Source organism: Anas platyrhynchos, chromosome 5, assembly GCF_047663525.1.
Source record: "Anas platyrhynchos isolate ZD024472 breed Pekin duck chromosome 5, IASCAAS_PekinDuck_T2T, whole genome shotgun sequence".
In the NCBI taxonomy this organism is placed as follows: domain Eukaryota; kingdom Metazoa; phylum Chordata; class Aves; order Anseriformes; family Anatidae; genus Anas; species Anas platyrhynchos.
In genome coordinates, this window is record NC_092591.1 from 15830594 (window position 1) to 15851064 (window position 20471).

At 33.3% G+C, this 20471-nt stretch overlaps 1 protein-coding gene across 3 annotated transcripts in view; it reads right to left on the reverse strand.

Moving 5' to 3' along the window:
• Positions 1 to 20471, reverse strand: part of PPP4R4 (protein phosphatase 4 regulatory subunit 4) — a 72222-nt gene that overhangs the window by 15936 nt on the left and 35815 nt on the right. For all 3 annotated transcript variants that reach the window (XM_005021459.6, XM_021273685.4, XM_072038349.1), the window contains exons 7-14: positions 17499 to 17606; positions 12903 to 13024; positions 10178 to 10300; positions 7458 to 7627; positions 6406 to 6525; positions 4439 to 4516; positions 2950 to 3036; positions 1485 to 1667 (exon numbers count right to left, since the gene is read on the reverse strand). In XM_005021459.6, coding sequence (XP_005021516.2) covers positions 1485 to 1667; positions 2950 to 3036; positions 4439 to 4516; positions 6406 to 6525; positions 7458 to 7627; positions 10178 to 10300; positions 12903 to 13024; positions 17499 to 17606 — 991 coding nt within the window. The remainder of the gene's footprint in view (positions 1 to 1484; positions 1668 to 2949; positions 3037 to 4438; positions 4517 to 6405; positions 6526 to 7457; positions 7628 to 10177; positions 10301 to 12902; positions 13025 to 17498; positions 17607 to 20471) is intronic.

Here is a 20471-nt window from a genome sequence, read left to right on the forward strand (position 1 = left end):
AGAGTGTTCAGGTGGCCAAGAAGGCCAACAGCATCCTGCTTGTATCAGAAATATCATGGCCAGCAGGAGCAGGGAGGTGATCATCCCCCTGTACTCAGCTCTGGTGAGGCCGCACCTTGACTACTATATTCAGTTTTGGGACCCTGGCTACAAGAAGGACATTGAGGTGCTGGAGCAAGTCCAAAGAAGGGCAACAAAGCAGGTGAAGGGTCTAGAGAATAAGTCTTATGAGGAGCAGCTGAGGGTGCTGGGGTTGTTTAGCCTGGAGAAAAGACGGCTCAGGGAAGACCTTATCACACTCTACAACTAACTTAAAGGAGGAAATAGCAAGGTGGGGATTGGGCTCTTCTCCCAAGGACCAAGTGGTAAGACAAGAGGAAATGGCCGTAAATTGCACCAGAGGAGGTTAAGGTTAGATATAAAGAAAAAATTATTCACTGAAGTGATTGTGAACTACTGGAACAGGCTGCTCAGGAAAGTAGTTGAACCACCATACCTGGAGGTCTTCAAAAGACGTGTAGATGTAAAGCTTAGTGATACAGCTTAGTAGTGGCCTTGGCAGTGCTAGGTTAGATGTTGGTCTAGAATGATCTGAGAGATCTTTTCCAGCCTAAATGATTCTATAATAGTCCTTTAATATTTTTATTAGTTTTTATAACCCAAACTTTTCTCAAGTTGAATAGATATATGGTTGGCATAAATGCTTCATTTTTAGGTGCAACTACTTGAAAAATACTTTTTTTGCCTAGAAATTTGGTCCTGAAATGTTTGAACATTTATATGTTTCCACCAAGAACAATTTATCATGTACCATTTTGTCTTAATTTCATTTCCCACGAAGCACTGTCTCCCTACATTGAGAAGAAAGACCGTAATTTATTCCAGAAAATACCAGCCTACCAAGGAGAATGGAGGAAGAATGGGAATATTAGTCTACTCAAATACAGTTCTTGTGAAGCCTGGCAACAGTCTATGCAGTCATGACAGAGTTGTCATGGAAAAATGTAGATTATTTGGTGTCTATTTGCAATTTTAGTTATGTCTGTTATGCAAAATCAGACTGGTGGAGGTTATGCCAATGTAGAATATTAATCATACACTTTTTGATTCAAATATGACAGGCAAAACCAAAGAGATAGCAGCTTTGTTTAATAATTTTAAGGTGTATCTCAGAGGAAAGTGTTTTGATTTACCTAGAAACAAACTGGTAACAAGCACAAAAAAAGGAAAGAATAGTTGAGGGAGTGGAATTTGATAATCTGTCAATACAAATTTTGCTCCTCAAACTGGGGAAAAAGAGTTCATGGAGCATTTTTTTTTTTTCAATCTTACAGGAAATAAAACACAGCCTGATATACTATATGCAGTGAGAAATACTACGTTAAGATAAATGTTTAAATAGTGCTACATATAGCAAATATCAAGTGTTAATTGTTTTAAATACCGTAAACAAATGAAAAACAACAGGAAAGAGACGGGCTCACATTTGTCAAAATGATTGTCAACATTCTGTGAAGAAAACGGTAATAAATCTGATCACTCGATATGATATGAGGGAGACATGCATATTTTTGTAGTAACTTCTCATGAGTTCTCCACTTTAATGAAGTTGCAGCTCTCTGTTCTGCTGTTGTTAATGCAGGAATCAAGTCAGGAATAGAGAGTAACTAGAAATAAAAATATAAACATAATTTCATATCTTCTACCTGAATGACATGTTACTAGGCTTAAAAACAAAGCACAAAACAATGTAAAGAGGAGATAGATTTTAAGCAGTCAATTAATTGTTCTAGGCAAACAGGATCAGCTATACTGTGACCATTGCCAGGAGGTGTTAGTCTAAGTTTTTCTTAAAAAAATCTGATCATGATTACACTACCTCTCTTACACTGTAAATTCCATGGTTAACTACACAGAAAGCTATTCCAGTAACTAACTAAATACACCTTCAGTTCCAATCCTGACAATGAAAAACAATTTACTGTTCTCTTTGTAATATCCTTTTACAGGTATGAAGACAATTATGACAGTCCACTTTGTCTTTTCTTCTTTAAACCAAATAAATCCCCTTTTCCTCCTAGACTAGTAAACTTTGCAGTTACTTTTCTCAGCTTCCTACTTCATTTTGGAAGAAATTGTACACCTTATCTCAGTAGGGGGCAAGGACTTTATAGTAGGCAAGCTAAATTCACTTTTGCAATAAGCAAAGTGAAATACACTGCCACACTTGACATGGCACTTGTTACATGTTGTATGCATTTACAGTTATAAACATCTGATAAATTTTATCTGAAAAGGTTTCAACTTTTGTCCATAAAGCAACAACAAAAAAAAACCATTCTCTATTCATTTAGCTCAAAACAGCATCTTGAAGCAGAAGATACCTTTTATGTTCCATTTTCGGGTGAGGAGTCACTGAATAAACCATCACCCAGAGCCACATAAAATTAAATTAAATAAGCAAAGTTAAGAAGTAAATTCAGATTTCCCAAGTCCTAATTCAATGCTCTTACATTAGGAAAGTGACTTACTCTTACCAGCAACCATGTCTGAAAACGGCAACTGTTGGCAGTTGCAACAGCAATATACCAAAAAAATTGGTATTAACAATTTCTCTTTCAGTGTGAAATTTTAAAATTTTTAAAAAGCATTGTCAGTTTTGATTTGTCTTAATGACTGTTTCAAAATCTGATCTATTTCAGCAAATCTGTGGTTAATTAGATATAGACCACTGAAAAAAAAATCATTTTTACAGTAAGTTTAATCTTTAAAATCTTTTCTTATTTATTAAAGGTTAAAAATAAAAATAAGTAATGAAAAGCCAGAAGCTCTGTGTTTCTCCAGATCAGAAGCTAATCATGAAAATGTTATTACACAATTACTGAAATAACTTTGCTACCAGCTTCATTTAAATTTAGAAAGTAGATTGAAAAACATAGGATTACCTACCTTGCTTTCTGATCCACTGTTTTCTCCTCCATTAGTTGTCATTAGTTCAAGGATTTCAGGAAGGTGACCTACTAGTGCATCTAACACCTATTTAAAGAAAGGTCATATAAATGAGGTCTGTAAATTAACTCCAGTCAATTTCTATCTCTCACCACTATATCCCTTCTATGTTACTGCTGCTCTGTCACACCAATGTAGAGAAAAAAAAATGAGGTACAACTTATTTGTACTGATGAAGCCTGGTCTGAGACTTAAAACTGATGTTTTAATATAGTAATATAAGTATTATAGGATTCATTTTAGGAAAACAGAATTATAACTTTGATTTACATCAATACCACAGTCAGTGCTTTCTAAAATGCTCACAGCATACAATATTTAAAAAGTAACATTCATTCTTAAGAATGATCTTCATTTCATAGACAGTTAATTAACAGCCTAGACAAACATGAAGAAATGTATTTTGGATATTTTCCATCTGAATCTTAAAAGCAACTTTTCCTCATTTAACTGCCATTGATAATTTAGAACAGAATATTTATCCTTTATTAACAGAATAACCTTACATTCAAAGGTTGCTAGATTTGAAACTAGACTAGAAAATTATATCATTAAATATTATTTGGTACCAGTTCTGACTTTTATACTGGATATTTTTATTAGTTAGATATAATTAGGATAATTCTTCAAAATTACCAGCTGCTTCTGAGTCTCAACCTTCAGTTATTCAACTTGAGAAATCTTTTAAGATTGGTCAGAATTTCACAAGCTAAAAGTTGTTCTATGAACACTTTTAATTCCCTTGAAAATGCCTAACAAAGGATACCAAAAGGAGCACCTCAAAGCAAAATTGTTTTTTCTATGTCATATCCAAGGATCCTATACAGAAAAAAATGGATCAAGTATTGGAATAACTGGTACAAGAGGAAACAGCGGTTTTGTCTCAAACAAAGACCTTTTTCAATCCAAAAGTTTTGCTACAGTATCTGTTATACATACCTACATGACTCATGCTTTATATAGGTTGAAACTAAGGCACACTAAACTAAACCATCTCAAGAACACCCAGAAATTCTGTACTAGAGCTTGGACTAAAACTTTTCTACATATGTCAATCTTTGAACCACAGACAACTTCATCTCCTCTTCAGTGGGAGAGATGTAAATAAAAGAAAGCAAAAACCTGGAATGCTATCAACAAATATTTTAACACAGTACCAAAACCAAATATTTCCACAGAATTTGTAAGGTTATAAACAATAAAACAATCAATAAAATATTTAGAATGAATATTTTTTTAAAGTCACTGAATTCAGCATGGGTTAACTGAATTCAAGCACTTTCCTATTTTCCTCCTTTTTATTCACAGAAGGCTTGCATCTTTATGAAGTGTCTGTGAAACAGAAGTAAAAGCTACAGATTATTTCAAGCAGTTACTGTCTTATTGCAGAGTTATTAAACATTATAAAGTTCCAATAAAAGTATATTACCTCCAGTGACTCATCTTGTAATAGCGTAACCAGTTCTTTATGAATTGTATACACACCAGAATTTAAAAGCTTAGCAACCTCAAAAAAAAAGAAAAGAACAAACAAAAAACAGTGAGATAGCAAGATAAACCATACTTTAATTCCATAGCACTGCAGGAACTATGCTGCATGTGCTTACTTTTCAACAACCATGGGGGGATGCAAAACAATTTTTTTAATATCAGCCTTCTAAAGTTACATACTTTCCTGTTGACCACATTAAAAATATGCTTATAAAAAGAATATGAAACAAGAAACATATATATTACCTAACCATGAAACATGCTTTTAGAATAAACTCTATTTCACATTTTTCAAAAAAATTTAGGACTGCATTGCAAGGTTATAAAAAAAATAAATAATTCTGGAATATTCAAATATCAAACTTTGTGATCCATAAAAGTGTAAACAGTCAGCTACATAATTTACAAAAGATAAAATATAAAAATTGGCTTAGGCTGTTCTGCATTTCAAGGTTCCCCAACATAAGAAGATTTCACTCCTTCATTATTTGTTTTGTTCTTCCAGTGATAAGTCACATATAAATTTCTAAAAAACACCAAAAGTCCATCTCCAAACTGTTAAAAAAGTCTTATAACAAACATGATAAAAATCTGAAGAATGACATTTTTGCCATACAGAATACTTAGACAATGATTTTTAATGGCTTTCTTTGTTTATATAAAGCACATAAAGATAAGAGCTTACTTCCAATTAAGATTAAGTTTTAAGGAAATGGTTACTGGAGGTTACAGAAATATATATACATATATCCAGCTACCAGTGAATGCCATAAAATACTTACATCTGCCTGTCATGTGGTTGCTTAGCTATGGTTTTAAAAATACACCAACCAGCACTAAATGTACATTCAGACTAAGGTATAACTTTACAGATTTTTCTTAATGAGTTAAAATACTTTACATATATGCAGACAGAACCTTGAAAGTGTTATATATCTGACATAAAACATGCAGAATGGTATGCTAACTTAATAATTTCAACAATTAACTGGATTATCATTCATTCAGGCAAGGCATCAACAGGCATGGAGAGGTGGAAACCAATCCATCTTCCTTAAGATGGTGGAAATAAAGCCACCTTAGCTTCATAGAATCTATGATTCAATTATTCATTTATTTCCCTACTAGTGATTTAAATGCTTTCAGCAAGCTGCTTAGCTTATCATTTTTCCCAGCTACATAATGGCATAAAAGGCTAGTTTAAGGATTTAAATACACAGATTCTATGTAAAGCACTATGAAAACCTTGAAGACTTCCAATATGGATTACTAAAATCAGGAGAGAGTGCACATTTGTTTCTCAAATTCACTCCATATAGCTAATAGTATTTATGCAGTTCAAGAATTTTTTGAACTTTTATGAAAATAATGTACTAGAACTTTTGTAAACCAAATAATAAAAGTATATTGGCTTTTAGATCTGCATAAATTTCCAAGTAGTTTCATACGAAATTTGAGCATTCAAGCTAGTCTTGATATATGTAAATATTCTACACAGAATGGCAGCATAGTAGCACAATGTACAGTTCTAAAGAAGTTTTACAGGACCAAAGTGGCAAGCTCCTTTCTCCTGTGCCTCTCACAATAGCATTCAAAACATTCAAATATTCCAATTACTGCAATTGCTTATGTTTGCGGTACTAGACCAGCTTTTTCCAGAATTTGATTCTTAAAAGCTCACCTCACAATAAACTATTGTAGTCTAATGTCACACAATTTAAATACACTAATATGTATACAGGCTATAATAATGTTTTGTAAGGGACTGAACACCTTTGACTAATTAATTTTAATAAGTTTTTTCAAATCTTTTTCCTTTGGGTTGAACAGTCATAAATGTAATTTTAAAGAACAAAACATAAACAAAAACACGTAAGTACTAACAAAGAAGCTTTGTAGACTTACTTCATAGAAGCTTATGGCCATAGTATATCGGACAGGAACTTCAGGGTCATGACAAAGGCAGAAGAATATAGAATATAGTTCTAAATGAAAGTTCTTTGGATCCACAAAAACTATCATGGCCTATGGAAAAATAAAGTCTCTAATTAACAGTATTGCTAAAAAGCTACGCTATCAGAGAAGAAAACAATGAATTACAACCAGCAAGACACTTGAAGATAACAGGTTTTGATTTTAAAGACAAAGTCTTGTATTTTTGATGGTTGTGTCAAAATACAGCTATCAGACAAGTTAAAGGCCTAAGGACTACGTGATTTGCAGATCTTTCAGATGCACTGGAGGCTTTTTTCTGAAGACAGAGATTAAAAACATGAGGTATAAAACCTCAGTTTTATACATCATGTTAATGTTCTGGTAATCTAGTGGAAACTGCAATTGGAGACCTCAGAACATTTTAACGAGTGAAAAAACAAGCATCTGAATTTCAACGTAATTGTGTGTGTACATACCTTGGTTTTTTTGCTCAAATAAACCAACAGATTTCTACCTACATACTTGGTGCTTGTCTATAAAAAGTAGAATAAAAATAACTGTCTACCGGCTCTTGGTGTTATTTTCTTTATAAATGCAGAATGTCAAAATACAAAATGGATTTAGAAAATCACGAGTGGTAAATTTAAATACCTCTTACAAACTAGAAAATCCTTTTTGTATTCAGGCAGGAACATATCTAAAATATGAATCTAAACATTCAGACTTAATCTTCAAGTCCTTGCAATGTCATGACACACACAAAAAAACTAACCTTGGATGGTTTGAAATTAGCTACTCTGCTTCACAGTCATCTTTTCAAGGCCTTTGTGCTAACGGTTTAGAGAACACTTACAGGAAGAATGAGACCAGCAATCTCTTGGAACTTGAATTTTCCAAGGGAGAGACGGAATCTAGCTAAAACGCGTAACTGTTGGCAATAACTTCTCTATCCTTCTCATGGTTCTATATAGTGAACAATATACATGACACAACTCAGGTAACTTCAGATTAATGTTACTTACTGGAAAATTGTAAGCACAATTCTTCCTCACTGAAATATACTTCTTTTCCTGTTCCAGAGTTTGAAGTTGTAGTTGATTATCATTATGTCCATTTTCCTGCTGCAAACCCAGTGTGGAAAGCTTCTTATAAAATTCCAAAAACCGTAAGTGCTGCTCAGGAGTAAAAATGCCTCAAAAATAAATAAATAATAAATAAATAAAAATAAAAGAAGCTTACTTTTCTCATTACAAATGCTATTAATAATGTCCCAAGCTCATTTACAAATCTTTGAAATATGCCAAGATTTAACCTACCCTCCCCCCTTGAGCCTAGTGCAGAAAGAAAAATGACACCTATCTACAACAGAGTGAATCTTCTGTTTATATAATTTTTGAAATAGGTTTTTAAGAGCAGGACTGTGTATTTATATTTTTGTTCCATTACTATTGGTTTAATTTTTATTAATTAATTAGATCTTTATGGAACTCAGTCACATGAACACTGCTTGCCTCCAGGAAGTAGAAAAATTGGGCCACCTTGCAACAGATAGTAGAGGTATACGAACAAAATTAGAAAACATACAAGCTGGAATGCAACTAGCAAGATGACTTCAAAAATTAACAGGTCATTTCATAAGTATGCATTTGTAAGGGACTGATCAAGGAAGGGCTGAGTTTTCTAATCAAGGGAAACAGAAAAGCTATCAGTGATTGATACCAAGAGGTTGAAATGCTTAATGCTTATTTTCTTTTTCAAACTTCACTAGTATAATCAGGTTCAGTACAATTAATGACTGACAAAGGTGCCAGCTTCAAGTAGAGAAGAAAAAGGTCAGTGAATACTTAAGCCATGACAGACATTTTCAAAATGTGCAAGGTCAGATGTCCTTCAGTTCACTATGCAAGAATATTAGAATTACTAGCTGCTGAAATCTTACGTAAGTGGCATCAGACTGGAAAACGGCTGAAGTGGTACCGTCAGAGGGGGAAGAACAAGCCATATAATTATAGATTACTCAGATTAACTTTGTGGTTTTGAAAAATGACCAAAAAAATCTCAAAATCTACTTGTAAACACTGAAAAGGAATCAAGAAAATGAGTAACAGCCAACAGGGCAAAGGAAAGGTTATCAAACTGATTCCATTTCCATCTAATACTGGATAAGACCTTTGAATACAAAAATAACAGTAAATGGCATGTGTGTTAACAGTTTAATAAGCAAGGGATCGGGAAATAGAGATGAGAATTGATAAGCTGGTTTCAAAGTGGCTTCAAAACTGCATGAAAAAGCAGTTACAAGAAAGTTACCAAATAGTTCGCTCTCAAAACAGACAAATGTATGAAGAAAGGCCTATCCTTGTAATGTTACTATTCAATATTTTCACTTTTTTGGATGTTGCATTACAGAATATGCTTATTAAATATTCTGACAACATCAACCTAGAAGGAAGACTGTTATTCCTTCAGAAGATAGTTTTAGAGTTTAAAATGATCTTCAGAAACTGGACATATGGTATTAAAACTTTAGGCTGTTATTCCATTAGTACATTGGTAAGGTATCATGCTTAGCCATATATGTCAAGAAAGAGAAAGAGTAACTAGATGATAGTTTTATAAAAAGAAAAAAAAAAAAAAAAAAAAAAGAAAAAGAAAAAAGAAAAAACTAAATTTTGAGCTGCTTCTGTTCATAGGCTGCACTTGAAATACTGTCTAACTATTGCAATCTCTTGAAAAGAAAAAAAAAAAAACAGGGTATTTTTCACAGTTAAAAATGTAAAAACCAATTTAGCTTGCAACGCATGAAATAGGCCTTCCACTTTGTTCTGCTTTACTAGGGTGTAACCTTCGAGAAAAATGGGAACCAGTCAGATGGCATTCAGAGGTGAAAGAACATCAACAGCTAGATCAGTCAACCTTAAGAAGATGGGGAAGACATGATAAAAACAGGATGGCCTCTTCTAGCTCTTCATTTCTGTAAACACTTAGGCCCTGTGGAATAGCCCTTTCAAGTTATTTGCAGTGAAGCAACTGTTACTTTACTGATAGTGTCTAGCCTGATCATAAAGGATCGTTTTAAAGATCTGTAAGAAATATCAAAGGGCTTAAGAATCTAGGGGAAAATTCACTGTCATTTAAAACTGTGTTCTACTCCTTCCCAGGTAAGCTCTGTTTAAAGAATCAAAGGTGGGCAGAATGATCAGAAAAAGATCTGCTGAGCTCAAGTGCTAAGGTACAGAAAACAGGAATTATGGGTACATTTTGCCTCAGCTGCAGCTGGGAAATACATATGGTATTAGATCTCCTTTCTCCCTTCAAGGTCCTTATGGGCTATGCAGAAAAAAATATCAAGCACAAAAGTGAACGTACAAAGTTAGCATCATACTGTGCTGTCAAAGGTTTCTAGTTTCAAACATTCAGTCATCCAACTCAGATCTTCCAGAATATCCAACAAAGTATCAAAAAATAATAAAATAAAATAACAAAATCAGTCAAATCAATAAATAAAAGCCATTATGTTTCTACTTCTGTCCCTGTCTAAACATAAAAGAACGATAACCAAATGGACACCTTAAGTGAAAATTCACAAAACCCAATATTTACGCAATAGATGATTTCAGACTTTTAGTGCCATATTATTTAATTTGATGTATTCAAATCTGGATATTTTCTAAGTGCTTCAAATTTTCTGACCTTCCCTTAATCTTAAAAAAGATTATTTTTAAAGAACATTAAATCGTACCATATAATCCATTGCACAGTTTCCCTAAATGGAAAGACAAAGAAACTAGGATAGATTCATCTGCTTTGAAGGACTTTTCACAGAATGATTTCACTAAGGGGAGCACAGTTTGACTCCTATCATCTGTAAAACAAAAGACATTTTTAAGGTTAGCCATTTGTTATCAAACATCTAAAATGACCACATAGAGTAGACTTCTAAAATAAGTTATGAAAAATGTAATTTTGCTTAGGAATCTTTTTGGCAGTCACTTACTGAGGCAGAAAATAGGAGATAAAAGAAAGTGATGAGTACTACCATAACACAAGTCCTGATTTTTAACACCTTACTTGTTTTCTGTCTGTCTTTGTGCATTTATAAGGAAAGGGCACTCACCACTAAAGGACGGGACAGAAAATAAATGCACAGCTACTAACTTCTTTGTTCACCAGGAATACAGAGAGATAAAGAATACACAGTATTCCAACAATAAAAATTCTTACAATAGTAGGAATACAGGGACATCTAGACCAAACATGACCATGACGGTAAAAAGAAAAATCTGGATCTGTTGGAAGTTAATTTTTTCAACCTAGTGAGAAGAAGAGGTTGCAATTCTTTTGGTGAGCAATAAATTCACAGAGAAACTAAATAATCAAGGGGAAAGAAAAAAAATAATAATAATAATTTAGAAAGTGAAGTAAAATCCAGCAAATAGTGGCAAGCACTTCCCTATAAAATAAAGAAGGAAATGTTCAAAGAAGCCATTTTGACTACTTTTAAATAAAGCCAATGTATTTGAAAATATTCAGATTTTAAAGGGAAGAGGATTTTTTTTAATGGCAACTTAATTCCCAGATTCAGCAAATTCATACAAATGAACAACATATTTAGGTTGACCTGAAAAAATATTTTTTTATTGTGGGAAAGAAACCCTAGGATATAATTTTGAGTCATCTACCTTCACAATGTTTGTTTTGTAGTTCAGCCATGAAACCAAAAATTACTCAAACCAAACTTCTACAAACACATTCCTTGCAAAACTGTTAATAATCCCTGATTGCCTTCTCTAAGTTTTTGGGGTTTTGATAATTCTTTTTGACAGCTAAAAGCAGTAGTTAAAAGCAATTGGGAAGGTGGGGGAAAAAACAGGGAGGAACAAAGAGAAGCAGAAACTTGACAGCATCAGTGTAATGGCTCAAGAATTTGAAAATTAACCTACTAGTGTACTTGCTAATATAAGCACTCATTGCTAAAAAGTTCATCGATTGTATTTTCCCTAAAACTATCTTATTTCTTTTTGTATGTCTCCATATGGCTTATACATAGTGATGTATTTCAGTAATTCATCACCAAGTTCCTGTAAAGTAAATATTTGCTCGTCACTCGTGTATCAGAAGGGAGTAGTATAGTCAGTAAGATGGGTGTGGGAGTGGGAAATGTGGTGCAAAATACAGAGTTGCTAATGAAGATAAACATCTGCAGAGGTTGGAAAAAGACCATATAAAGAGCAAAGTGGCAAGCTATGAGCAGCAATCAACAATCACTAACAGAGCTTATAATAGAAAACTTTTTACATATACATTATTGGAAGGAACTTTTGTGTATTTCACTTCTTTGTACTGCCTCAGTTGTACACAAACAGTGGAGAACACAACTGATACAGAGCCAAAGCTGCCTGCTATTGTCTACCTATATACCACTGAAAAATTTGGGATAGGAATGGTGATTGTAGGACAGGGCACTGCAATTATCCAGAATGTTCCCATGCATGGGAGCAGTTCGAGTAGCTCTCCTTAAAGTTTGCTCCAATCACTATTGAACTGAACTTGTGCACCACGAATGTCAGCATCCCACTACCACTAAGCCAGTACCAGATACAAGAGAGAATTTCTTCTTCCTCCCACGAAGACACAGACACTCACCCCTACACCTGGACCAACATGAAATATTCATGCTGTTTACAGGAAAGATATTACAGGAAAGTGTTTACAGGAAAGAGCACTGGGAAAATTACAAGCATTTACATTTTCCATTTTAAATAAAATGAAAAGCTTTATATAATACACACACTTTCTCATTGCGAAAAGAAAACTTTCAGTGCCATATATGCACAAATTTATGATTAAAATAGCAATTGCTGATGCTTAGTACCTCTAAAACAAATCAGTTGTGCAAACTGCATTTTATGGGACATGAAGAATTTTTTTTTTGTGTTCCAAAACTAATGTTTGTCATACAACACTCAATGTTGAAAATAGATTTGAAAATGTTGAAAACATTTGCTGATACACACACACAAATATCATGTCATTGCCCAGCCTGGTTTCTTCAGCTCAGAAGGCAGGCTTCAGTCTGCCTAGGACTACCTTTGCTTAAGAGGCAAAAAAAAAGTTAATGGCAAAAAAAACCACAAGTATCTGCATATGTTTAACTAACATTTTGTATTATGCATATCAACAGTATTAAGTAAATACTAACAGCCCAACATTCCTATCTTTCATAGAGTAATTTTACTCATACAACTTAGTTTCATTATACTAGATGCTTAGAATAAGAAAGTAAATTATTTTGTGGGCAGCTGGTTTACCCTTCTTAAAATAAATGTATTCATAAAGCATTGCAGGACATGAAATACATACAGAACAAATGAGAAAACAAATAATATTGCAGACAGAACAAAAATTTAATTATATTTATAAGCTGTATTAAGAACTGGGCTACCAAGCCTAAGTTAAGTCCTTACCTGCATCAAACATATCAAGCAGATTCACTATTGTCTCAAAAGCTGCAAGGCGTACACTGCTGCCCTCATCTCTTGCCAGCTCTACCAATTCAGGAAGCACTACAGTTTTGGTTAGTTCTGTCCTGCAAATTGAGGCAAGCATTTAACAAGAAAACATAATGAAACAATGTTGCTATAGCAAAAAATAATAATTATTATTATTTCCTGAAATACCAATTTAGACACTGTTTGGGTGGCCAAGAAGGAAAAAATGTCTAAGTCGTAGGAAAATGAAAATTAAATAACAATATGCAATCAATCTCAGGACTTTATTCTTCATCAGCCATGGAAATAAACAAACTTAAAATGTGAAACTTCATTTATATAAAAGCATTCAAATGAACTCAAAATAAATCAGACAAAATGCATTCTGAAAAAGCTCAAAGGAGTCCAGCTATTTCACTAAGCCACTAAGCAAACTCTTCTGATCAAATATTCAGAAAATACAAACTGCCCAATGTTATGGAAGAGTACATTCCAAAGCCAAAATGATTGAATATGGTTCATAGAAACCATAAAATATCTGGAGTTGGATTGACGTATCTAGAAATACTATGTTTCAAAGACAAGCCTTCTTTACAAAGGGTAAGCAACTACTGCTCAGAGAACACACATCTTCCTGACTAGTCCAAACACGAGCTTTTAGGCTTGTTTTAAAGTAGTAATAAAATGGTTCTGCTTGCCTGTTTTTGCCTTGATAATGACTATCATTGTCTGCGTGTGTGATGGTCCTGACAACTTCAATCTCGACATTGGCAGCAAACTGCTATACTAGGGACTGAATTAGAAATCAGGGTTTCATCAGAGAGGTGACTAAGAAGGAGTGAAAGACTGTTGACACAGAATCATTTGCACAGTAAGGTGACTGCAAAGTAAGATGAAAAAGGATTCATCTCCAGGAGCAAGAGCACAGCTTTTGTAGAAGCTACCAACCAGCACAACTTTCCAATGTCCCAATGAAAAGCTAATTCTTCATTGCTTGATTGACCCTGTCATGCTCTTTTTTTTTTTTTTCTTCTGTTTAATAGAAGTGAAGATAAGAAGCTCACTTTGTTCCACTCTCATGTACAAGCTCTTGGTCTGTCCATCAATTAGTGAAAGCTGTTGTAAGCACCAGATCTCAAGAATGGGACCTCAGCAATTTATAAAAGCCAGGGATCTCACCCTCAATGTTTATACTGGGCAAAATATAAAGCTGCAGGGAAATGCTGATAAAATTATACTACACAAGCGTTAACTGAGATGACAAAATCAAAGCTACATTTGACGCTTCATGCAAATGTATAGAAAGAATTCAAATTCTATCATTTCAATCACAGCTTTTAATACAAAACCAATCACAACCTCTAGGATGACAGGCTTTTACAGAACTACAAATGCCCCAAATTTCCTTTCTATTAGACTAACCAAGACCAACTATCCCTTTATAAGTCAATGTAAACACTAACACTTGCAAATTTTATAAATAACCAGCATCAGTGATTTGCACCTTGGAAAGTATTATTGTTACTAGTAAATCAAACTGTAGCTTAAAAGTTTTCTTCCAAACAGATGATTAATTATTTAATATTATGAGAAAATCACAATACCATTTAGTGATAACATCACTAAATAGTAACATCTTGGAACTGCTGTCACATTATGCTTTCATCATTTATGTGAAGATGTGCTTATTTCTGTTAATTTAATTATCTTTATTTTTCTACTACCTATTCATCCTCAACACAAAACACAGCAACCACTTACACATTGAAAATACCAACAGTTTCCCACTTCTGTGGACTAAAGCATCTAAATCACTGGGGAGGGATCAGGCAGAAAACTCAGACAGAAAGCAGTGTGTATGGGTATGTAAATGCTAAAAACAGAAGCTGGGGAGAAAAGAATTAAAGGAAATGATACAAAATGGACCACTAATTGATAACTATGTATTTAGCTCTATTAAACTACCGTACTAATGCTGGGTAAATTGACTGTAATACTGCCATTTGCCACTGAGTAATACCTACCTCATTTTTAGACTTCCATCTCCAAGGCATAATACATCCAATTTAGTTCATTTTAAAGACAGAAAGTCTTTCCTCATTCAATAGAATGAAGAAAATGTTATTTCCGTTCCAAAATGGTCATTTATTAGTATAAGTTATTGCCCCCTTGTTACACATGAAAATAATTTTATTGTTTCTGCTTTCATATCAAGTATATCTTGAAATTAAAAAGCACTTGGAGAGGGAGTACAGAAAACAACATAAATGCACACATTCAAGTGTATTTCAATACCTGCCTGTCCATATATACCTGTCTTATATGTGAAAAAAAACTGTTGAAAGAATATTCACAGATTGACACAAGTGCTTCCTAAAAGCTGCTGTATAAAACCACTTTCTTCTTCTCAATAGACTGAGTTACAGGGCAAGGAAATCTATGCAGCTGTACGTTTTTTCAAATATATAAAAGGTTTCCAGGTTTATATGAAAGCAATATTCTGTGACTATGTCCACATCCTAGATAATATTTATTTTACTCAAAATAACATATAGATTATTTTAAAAATATATATTGTGCTGTATTGTGTAAATCATCTTCAAAGACAGATTCATACATGTATGATTGCTTCTCAGCTCTTGATTATAAAAGAGGTTAACTGAAAAGGTTAGAGAAATCTATGGAAATGCAGATTCTATCTCATATGAAAACAACAAAAAAAAATATCTCATAATATTGAACAAAAACAAACAAGAAAAGAGGAATGAAGATGACTGAAAAAGACAAGAACATACAGTGGAGAAAGAGACAGAAGAGAGAAGTAAAGGACTATATTCCAAGTGAAGACTGAAATCAGGAAGCAAAAATTAAAAAAAAATGCTTTGCAGACATGTTTTTTTGGCTTTCCATTTTGGTAGCACCTAAAGACTCCAAACTAACATGACAGGTTAGAACCACCCCTCCCTTTAAAGGAGTTTTTAAGTGGTCAATCCCTGAAGAAAAACAGAACCCTCTCTTTCACTCATCTTTAATCTCCCACTAAACAGAATTCAATTTTAAGATAATTAAAGATACATGAGATACATGAGAGCAATCAGAATAAATACATTTTCAAATTATTCAGTCATTCGGTTTAGTAAAGTGTTTATTATTTTTTCAGTTTATAAATATCAACAAATACTATCTTTGTTTTCGGCAATCACAGGCTCTTTTAAATACAAAGCTGTTCAATATAAAAAATGTTAAAACGTTTTACCATGCTAAGCTCCTTTTTGTTATAAAAGAAAATAAATACAAAAACAAGTGAATACTTTACTTAGTTATGAATAACAATGAATAATATTATATTTTCAACATTATTCACATCCTTTGAATTTTCTACTGTAAGGACCTTGCAGTAGAGCCATCTAAAGCACAAATATAAAATTATTTTATATGCAATATGGGCAAGTTTATCTGGGAATGTAGAAATTACTGAACAGTATGACATTACCAAAATAATGTGAAATTAAGTATGTTACAGCAATGCTTAGCTCTTGCTGTGAATATTATTTCCCCTCTATCTGAGCAGGTTAAAAAACAGCATGAACATGCATTTCTTCAGTATTCCCTGACTCACAGGTTAACAACATTGTTTACAGGAATTCCTGGGGCTTTTTGTTTGTTTTAAAAACCTGGCATCTAAATAACAACATAACTCTTCATTAAAAAAAATATCTTCCACAGGCACAGGCACAACTTCCACAAACATCAGTACTAACAAACTGAAGTGCATTTTTACAGTATCTTTCAAATCATGTTTCAGCCTCATCCCTGAATCTGCTCATAAATTCACAATTTTAGAGGCCAGAGGGACTATTAAGATTTAATCTATCCACCTGGGTAACAGGGAATATCACTTGATTGTTTCTTCAAGTCTGTAAGACAATGTACTGTTTTGTTTTTTTTTTTAATTTTATTTATTTATTTATTTATTTTTATTTCCTGGCACAGCAACAGGTGGACAGACCAAGAATTTTAAAATAGCTGTTCACTTAGGGACTACCCCTGGATGTGTGGTTAATATGTTCTGTGCTATGTTAAAATAAATCTTCATGAACTGTTTCTATTACTATATGTGCATTATGAAAGTCTTCAGACTTAGAGTCAGAGTTGACAATGAACTGAAATTTGCTTGCAAAACACACATTCTTTTACAAAAAATTGCATAATAATAATTAGAAACAATACTTGCCATAATCCTCATACTTTTAAATATACCTAGTGTCATCGACATAAAATTGAAATGATCTCAGGAAGCTATTGATAAACTCATTATTTACCAAAAAAAAAATAAAATGTTTTTATGGTTCAGCAATTCTACTATCATAAAGAAGTAAAAATATGAAAATGGACAACAGCCAACTGTAATTTCTAAGAACTAACCAGCACACACCAAATTCATTATTAAACATGCAAAAATTAAGTTAGAAAACTTAAAAGGGTTAAAAAAAAAAATCTCTTTTTAGGTTACCATTAAACAGTTCATAGGAAGATTTTGCATTTAAAAGCAGTTATGCAAATTATACTCACCCTATTCCTTGAGCTATATGCTCCAGCTGCCGACACATGCAAGTTCTTACTTCATACTCTACATCCTGGCACAGTGATTTTACCAATGGAAGAATCTCTCTTTTAACACTAAAAACGTGAACATTTTTTATTAATATATAGAACAATAATATATAAAATCCTCTTTATAGTACTCAAATTATATCCCTATATGACTTGTAAGATCAATTTTTTAACTAATTTATCAAACGTGGCAAATGATTTTTCTGAAAACTTAAAATTATAAACTATATGTTATTAAGAAGTAGAAAAAGGATTATTTATAGTCATTATTATTTCCTCGTATTTCATCTATTATGTTTTTTAAACTAACAAAATAGCAGATAGGTTTAGAGATGCTGTCCTCATTTCATAACTATTCTCAGTACAAATTTTGAACAAACACTGTAAGAATACAATATAAATGGACGTGCAAATCCCAAATAATCTTGTCTTTACTTTGAAAACAGAAAAGATAGGAATCCTAATAAAAGTTGGTGTTTTTTTGAGTCAGAAATCATAATGGAATAAGACAGCTCTATTGATTCAGATGTGTATTAATCTTTTCCTGTGTATATCAAAGATGCTCCAAATCATCACTTGATTAATCTCCAAAACAGCACTTAAACACTGCTGTAGGTCAGTCTTCTGACACCTTTTGAAACTTTGCCACAAAACTTAGTCAGCATTTTCCTGAAGATAAACCTAATTCTTACAGCTTTTGAAGATTTCGTAAGACCTGAAGTCCAGCCTGGTACATATGCCAAGTAGAATCTTTGCTCCCATGGTGAAAACCAGTGTCCTTTTTTTTTTTTCTCTCTCCATTTTCACATTATACAGTCCAAATTGCAGAACCTATTGAACATTTATCTAATTATGAACTGAAACTGTGATCCATATACTACCATAATCTCAGAAGCCATTAGGCTATTGTAGGATTATAAAATACATAGAAAAGTTAACTTTAAGCTTCACTACATCTAGGTGAAGGCAGTAATTTCTTCCATATCTTTCAGCCTTGAAGGTGAGATGAATGAATGATTTCAACTAATTTCAACTAATGTACTCTTTGGCCTTCTGTTAAGAGGTTAGAATACTGCTGTCTATATGTTACAGAATTCAACAGACCAAAAAACATCCACACATAGGAAAAAAAGGACAGTGGCTGACGTAGTGACTAGTAATGCTGTGGGGTGAAGATTAGCCTGTGTATTTTTGCCATCTTGTGTATTTGTGTGGCATTTTGTACAATGAGATATCACTCCTTATCAAGGCTTTAGGGCCTAGTGAAATAAAAACAATAGAATGGATTAGGAGAGACAGCACACTTGGCAGTCTCTAATACCTCTGCTTTGGTATGCATGCATAACCAAAGAGATATTTAAGGAGAATGTAGAACATGAATTTAAGATCAAAAGCTTCAGCACTGCAATGCCTTTAAGCAAGTAGATGCAAGTATTCACATTAAATCAATGGCAGATACAAAACAACTATTTTGAATTCTCTTTAAGTAAAAACACATACTACAACTTGGCAGATTTGGCCTTTGTGTTTCCTTTCATTGCCCAAGATGCTGTCATGAGTATTCATAAAGTGTCTCTATCCAAATCTTTACATTGTTTTAAAATTCAAAAGAAAGAATATGAGGACAGACAAGCAAATTTTTAAGTCAGTTTGCACAGCCTCCATTTATCACAGTGAAAATTAATTTACTTGTTATAGCAAAATTTTTCTAGAACTTGCAAAGATTATACATAATCTTGGGAGCTTGGCACTTCAGATTCCTCCAAAGTAGGGAGTACTTTCAAAAAAAGACTCAATTTTAGCTAGCTGTTGGAACAGAGGGTAGACAAAGTAATGTTCTATTCCACAGTTGTGACTTTGTCCAAAATCTATAGCATAACCTGGAAGTCACGTGAAATATGAAAGAAAGGATTTTAATTATAGTGTATATTTTATGAGGAAAACCAGTGCCATTCTGAAGAATAAAGTGAAGATATGTTTATATATCTTATGTTTGCCTTCTCCTGAGGCCAAACATGTCCTTAGCCAATACCAAAACCCGTCCTGTAAGAGTAATGATAGGGTGTCTTGTATCTTATTCGGCCTGTGACATTCTAAACCCATGGATCAAGGTCTCTTTTCAGCTCTCTAAACTGTGCGCAGAGAACTCTAACATATCCAGAAAATTTTCAACCAGCTTCTTAACATGTAGCTTTTTCATGTCTGATATGTGTAATCAACATAGCAAATGAAGGTTCTAGATAGCTTCATTTTAGTTGCTTACAGTTCTTTTTATTGAAGAAAAAAATCATATTTTAAATAAATTTATTCCTAAACATCTTCTCATACAGTCCTGTTGTTCATGTTTTCCGTTATCCTGAATTTTTGCATTTTGTGATAGATGAAAGTCACTATCAGACGGAACTTCCTGAGCTAGACATGGCTGCTGTGAATCTAGTAACCCTCGGTGGATTTCTTTCATAACATTAAAAATAAATAATAAATAAATAAAACGCGTCCAATTGCCTGGACTGGTGAAAAGGTGCTACTATCATAAGACTGAAATGACTCCAAAGAATGAACTGTACCAACTGTTTGGGGCAAATAAGGTATTCAGATTTACTTTTCCTGTTGTGAACCAGTCCAACCCCATTTAATAGCTGGATACTATCAGGGAAAAACAATAGCTTCTAATGCATCTCCACATAGTTATATGTAGGGAAAAAAAATAGGAACAAGAGTTCTTAAGGGTTTGTCTTTATGACAAGAAAATCTAAGGTGATGTGTTTTTTCTCTCTACGTTGCAGAGACATCCATTCCTAGAAAGAAAAACAATATGCAAGAATGATGTGAAAATGGCATCCATTTGAACCCGTGAAAGACCATACAATCTGAAGTTATAAATTGATGTACATCAACAAGTGTGAATATGATAGTTACACAATGAACATC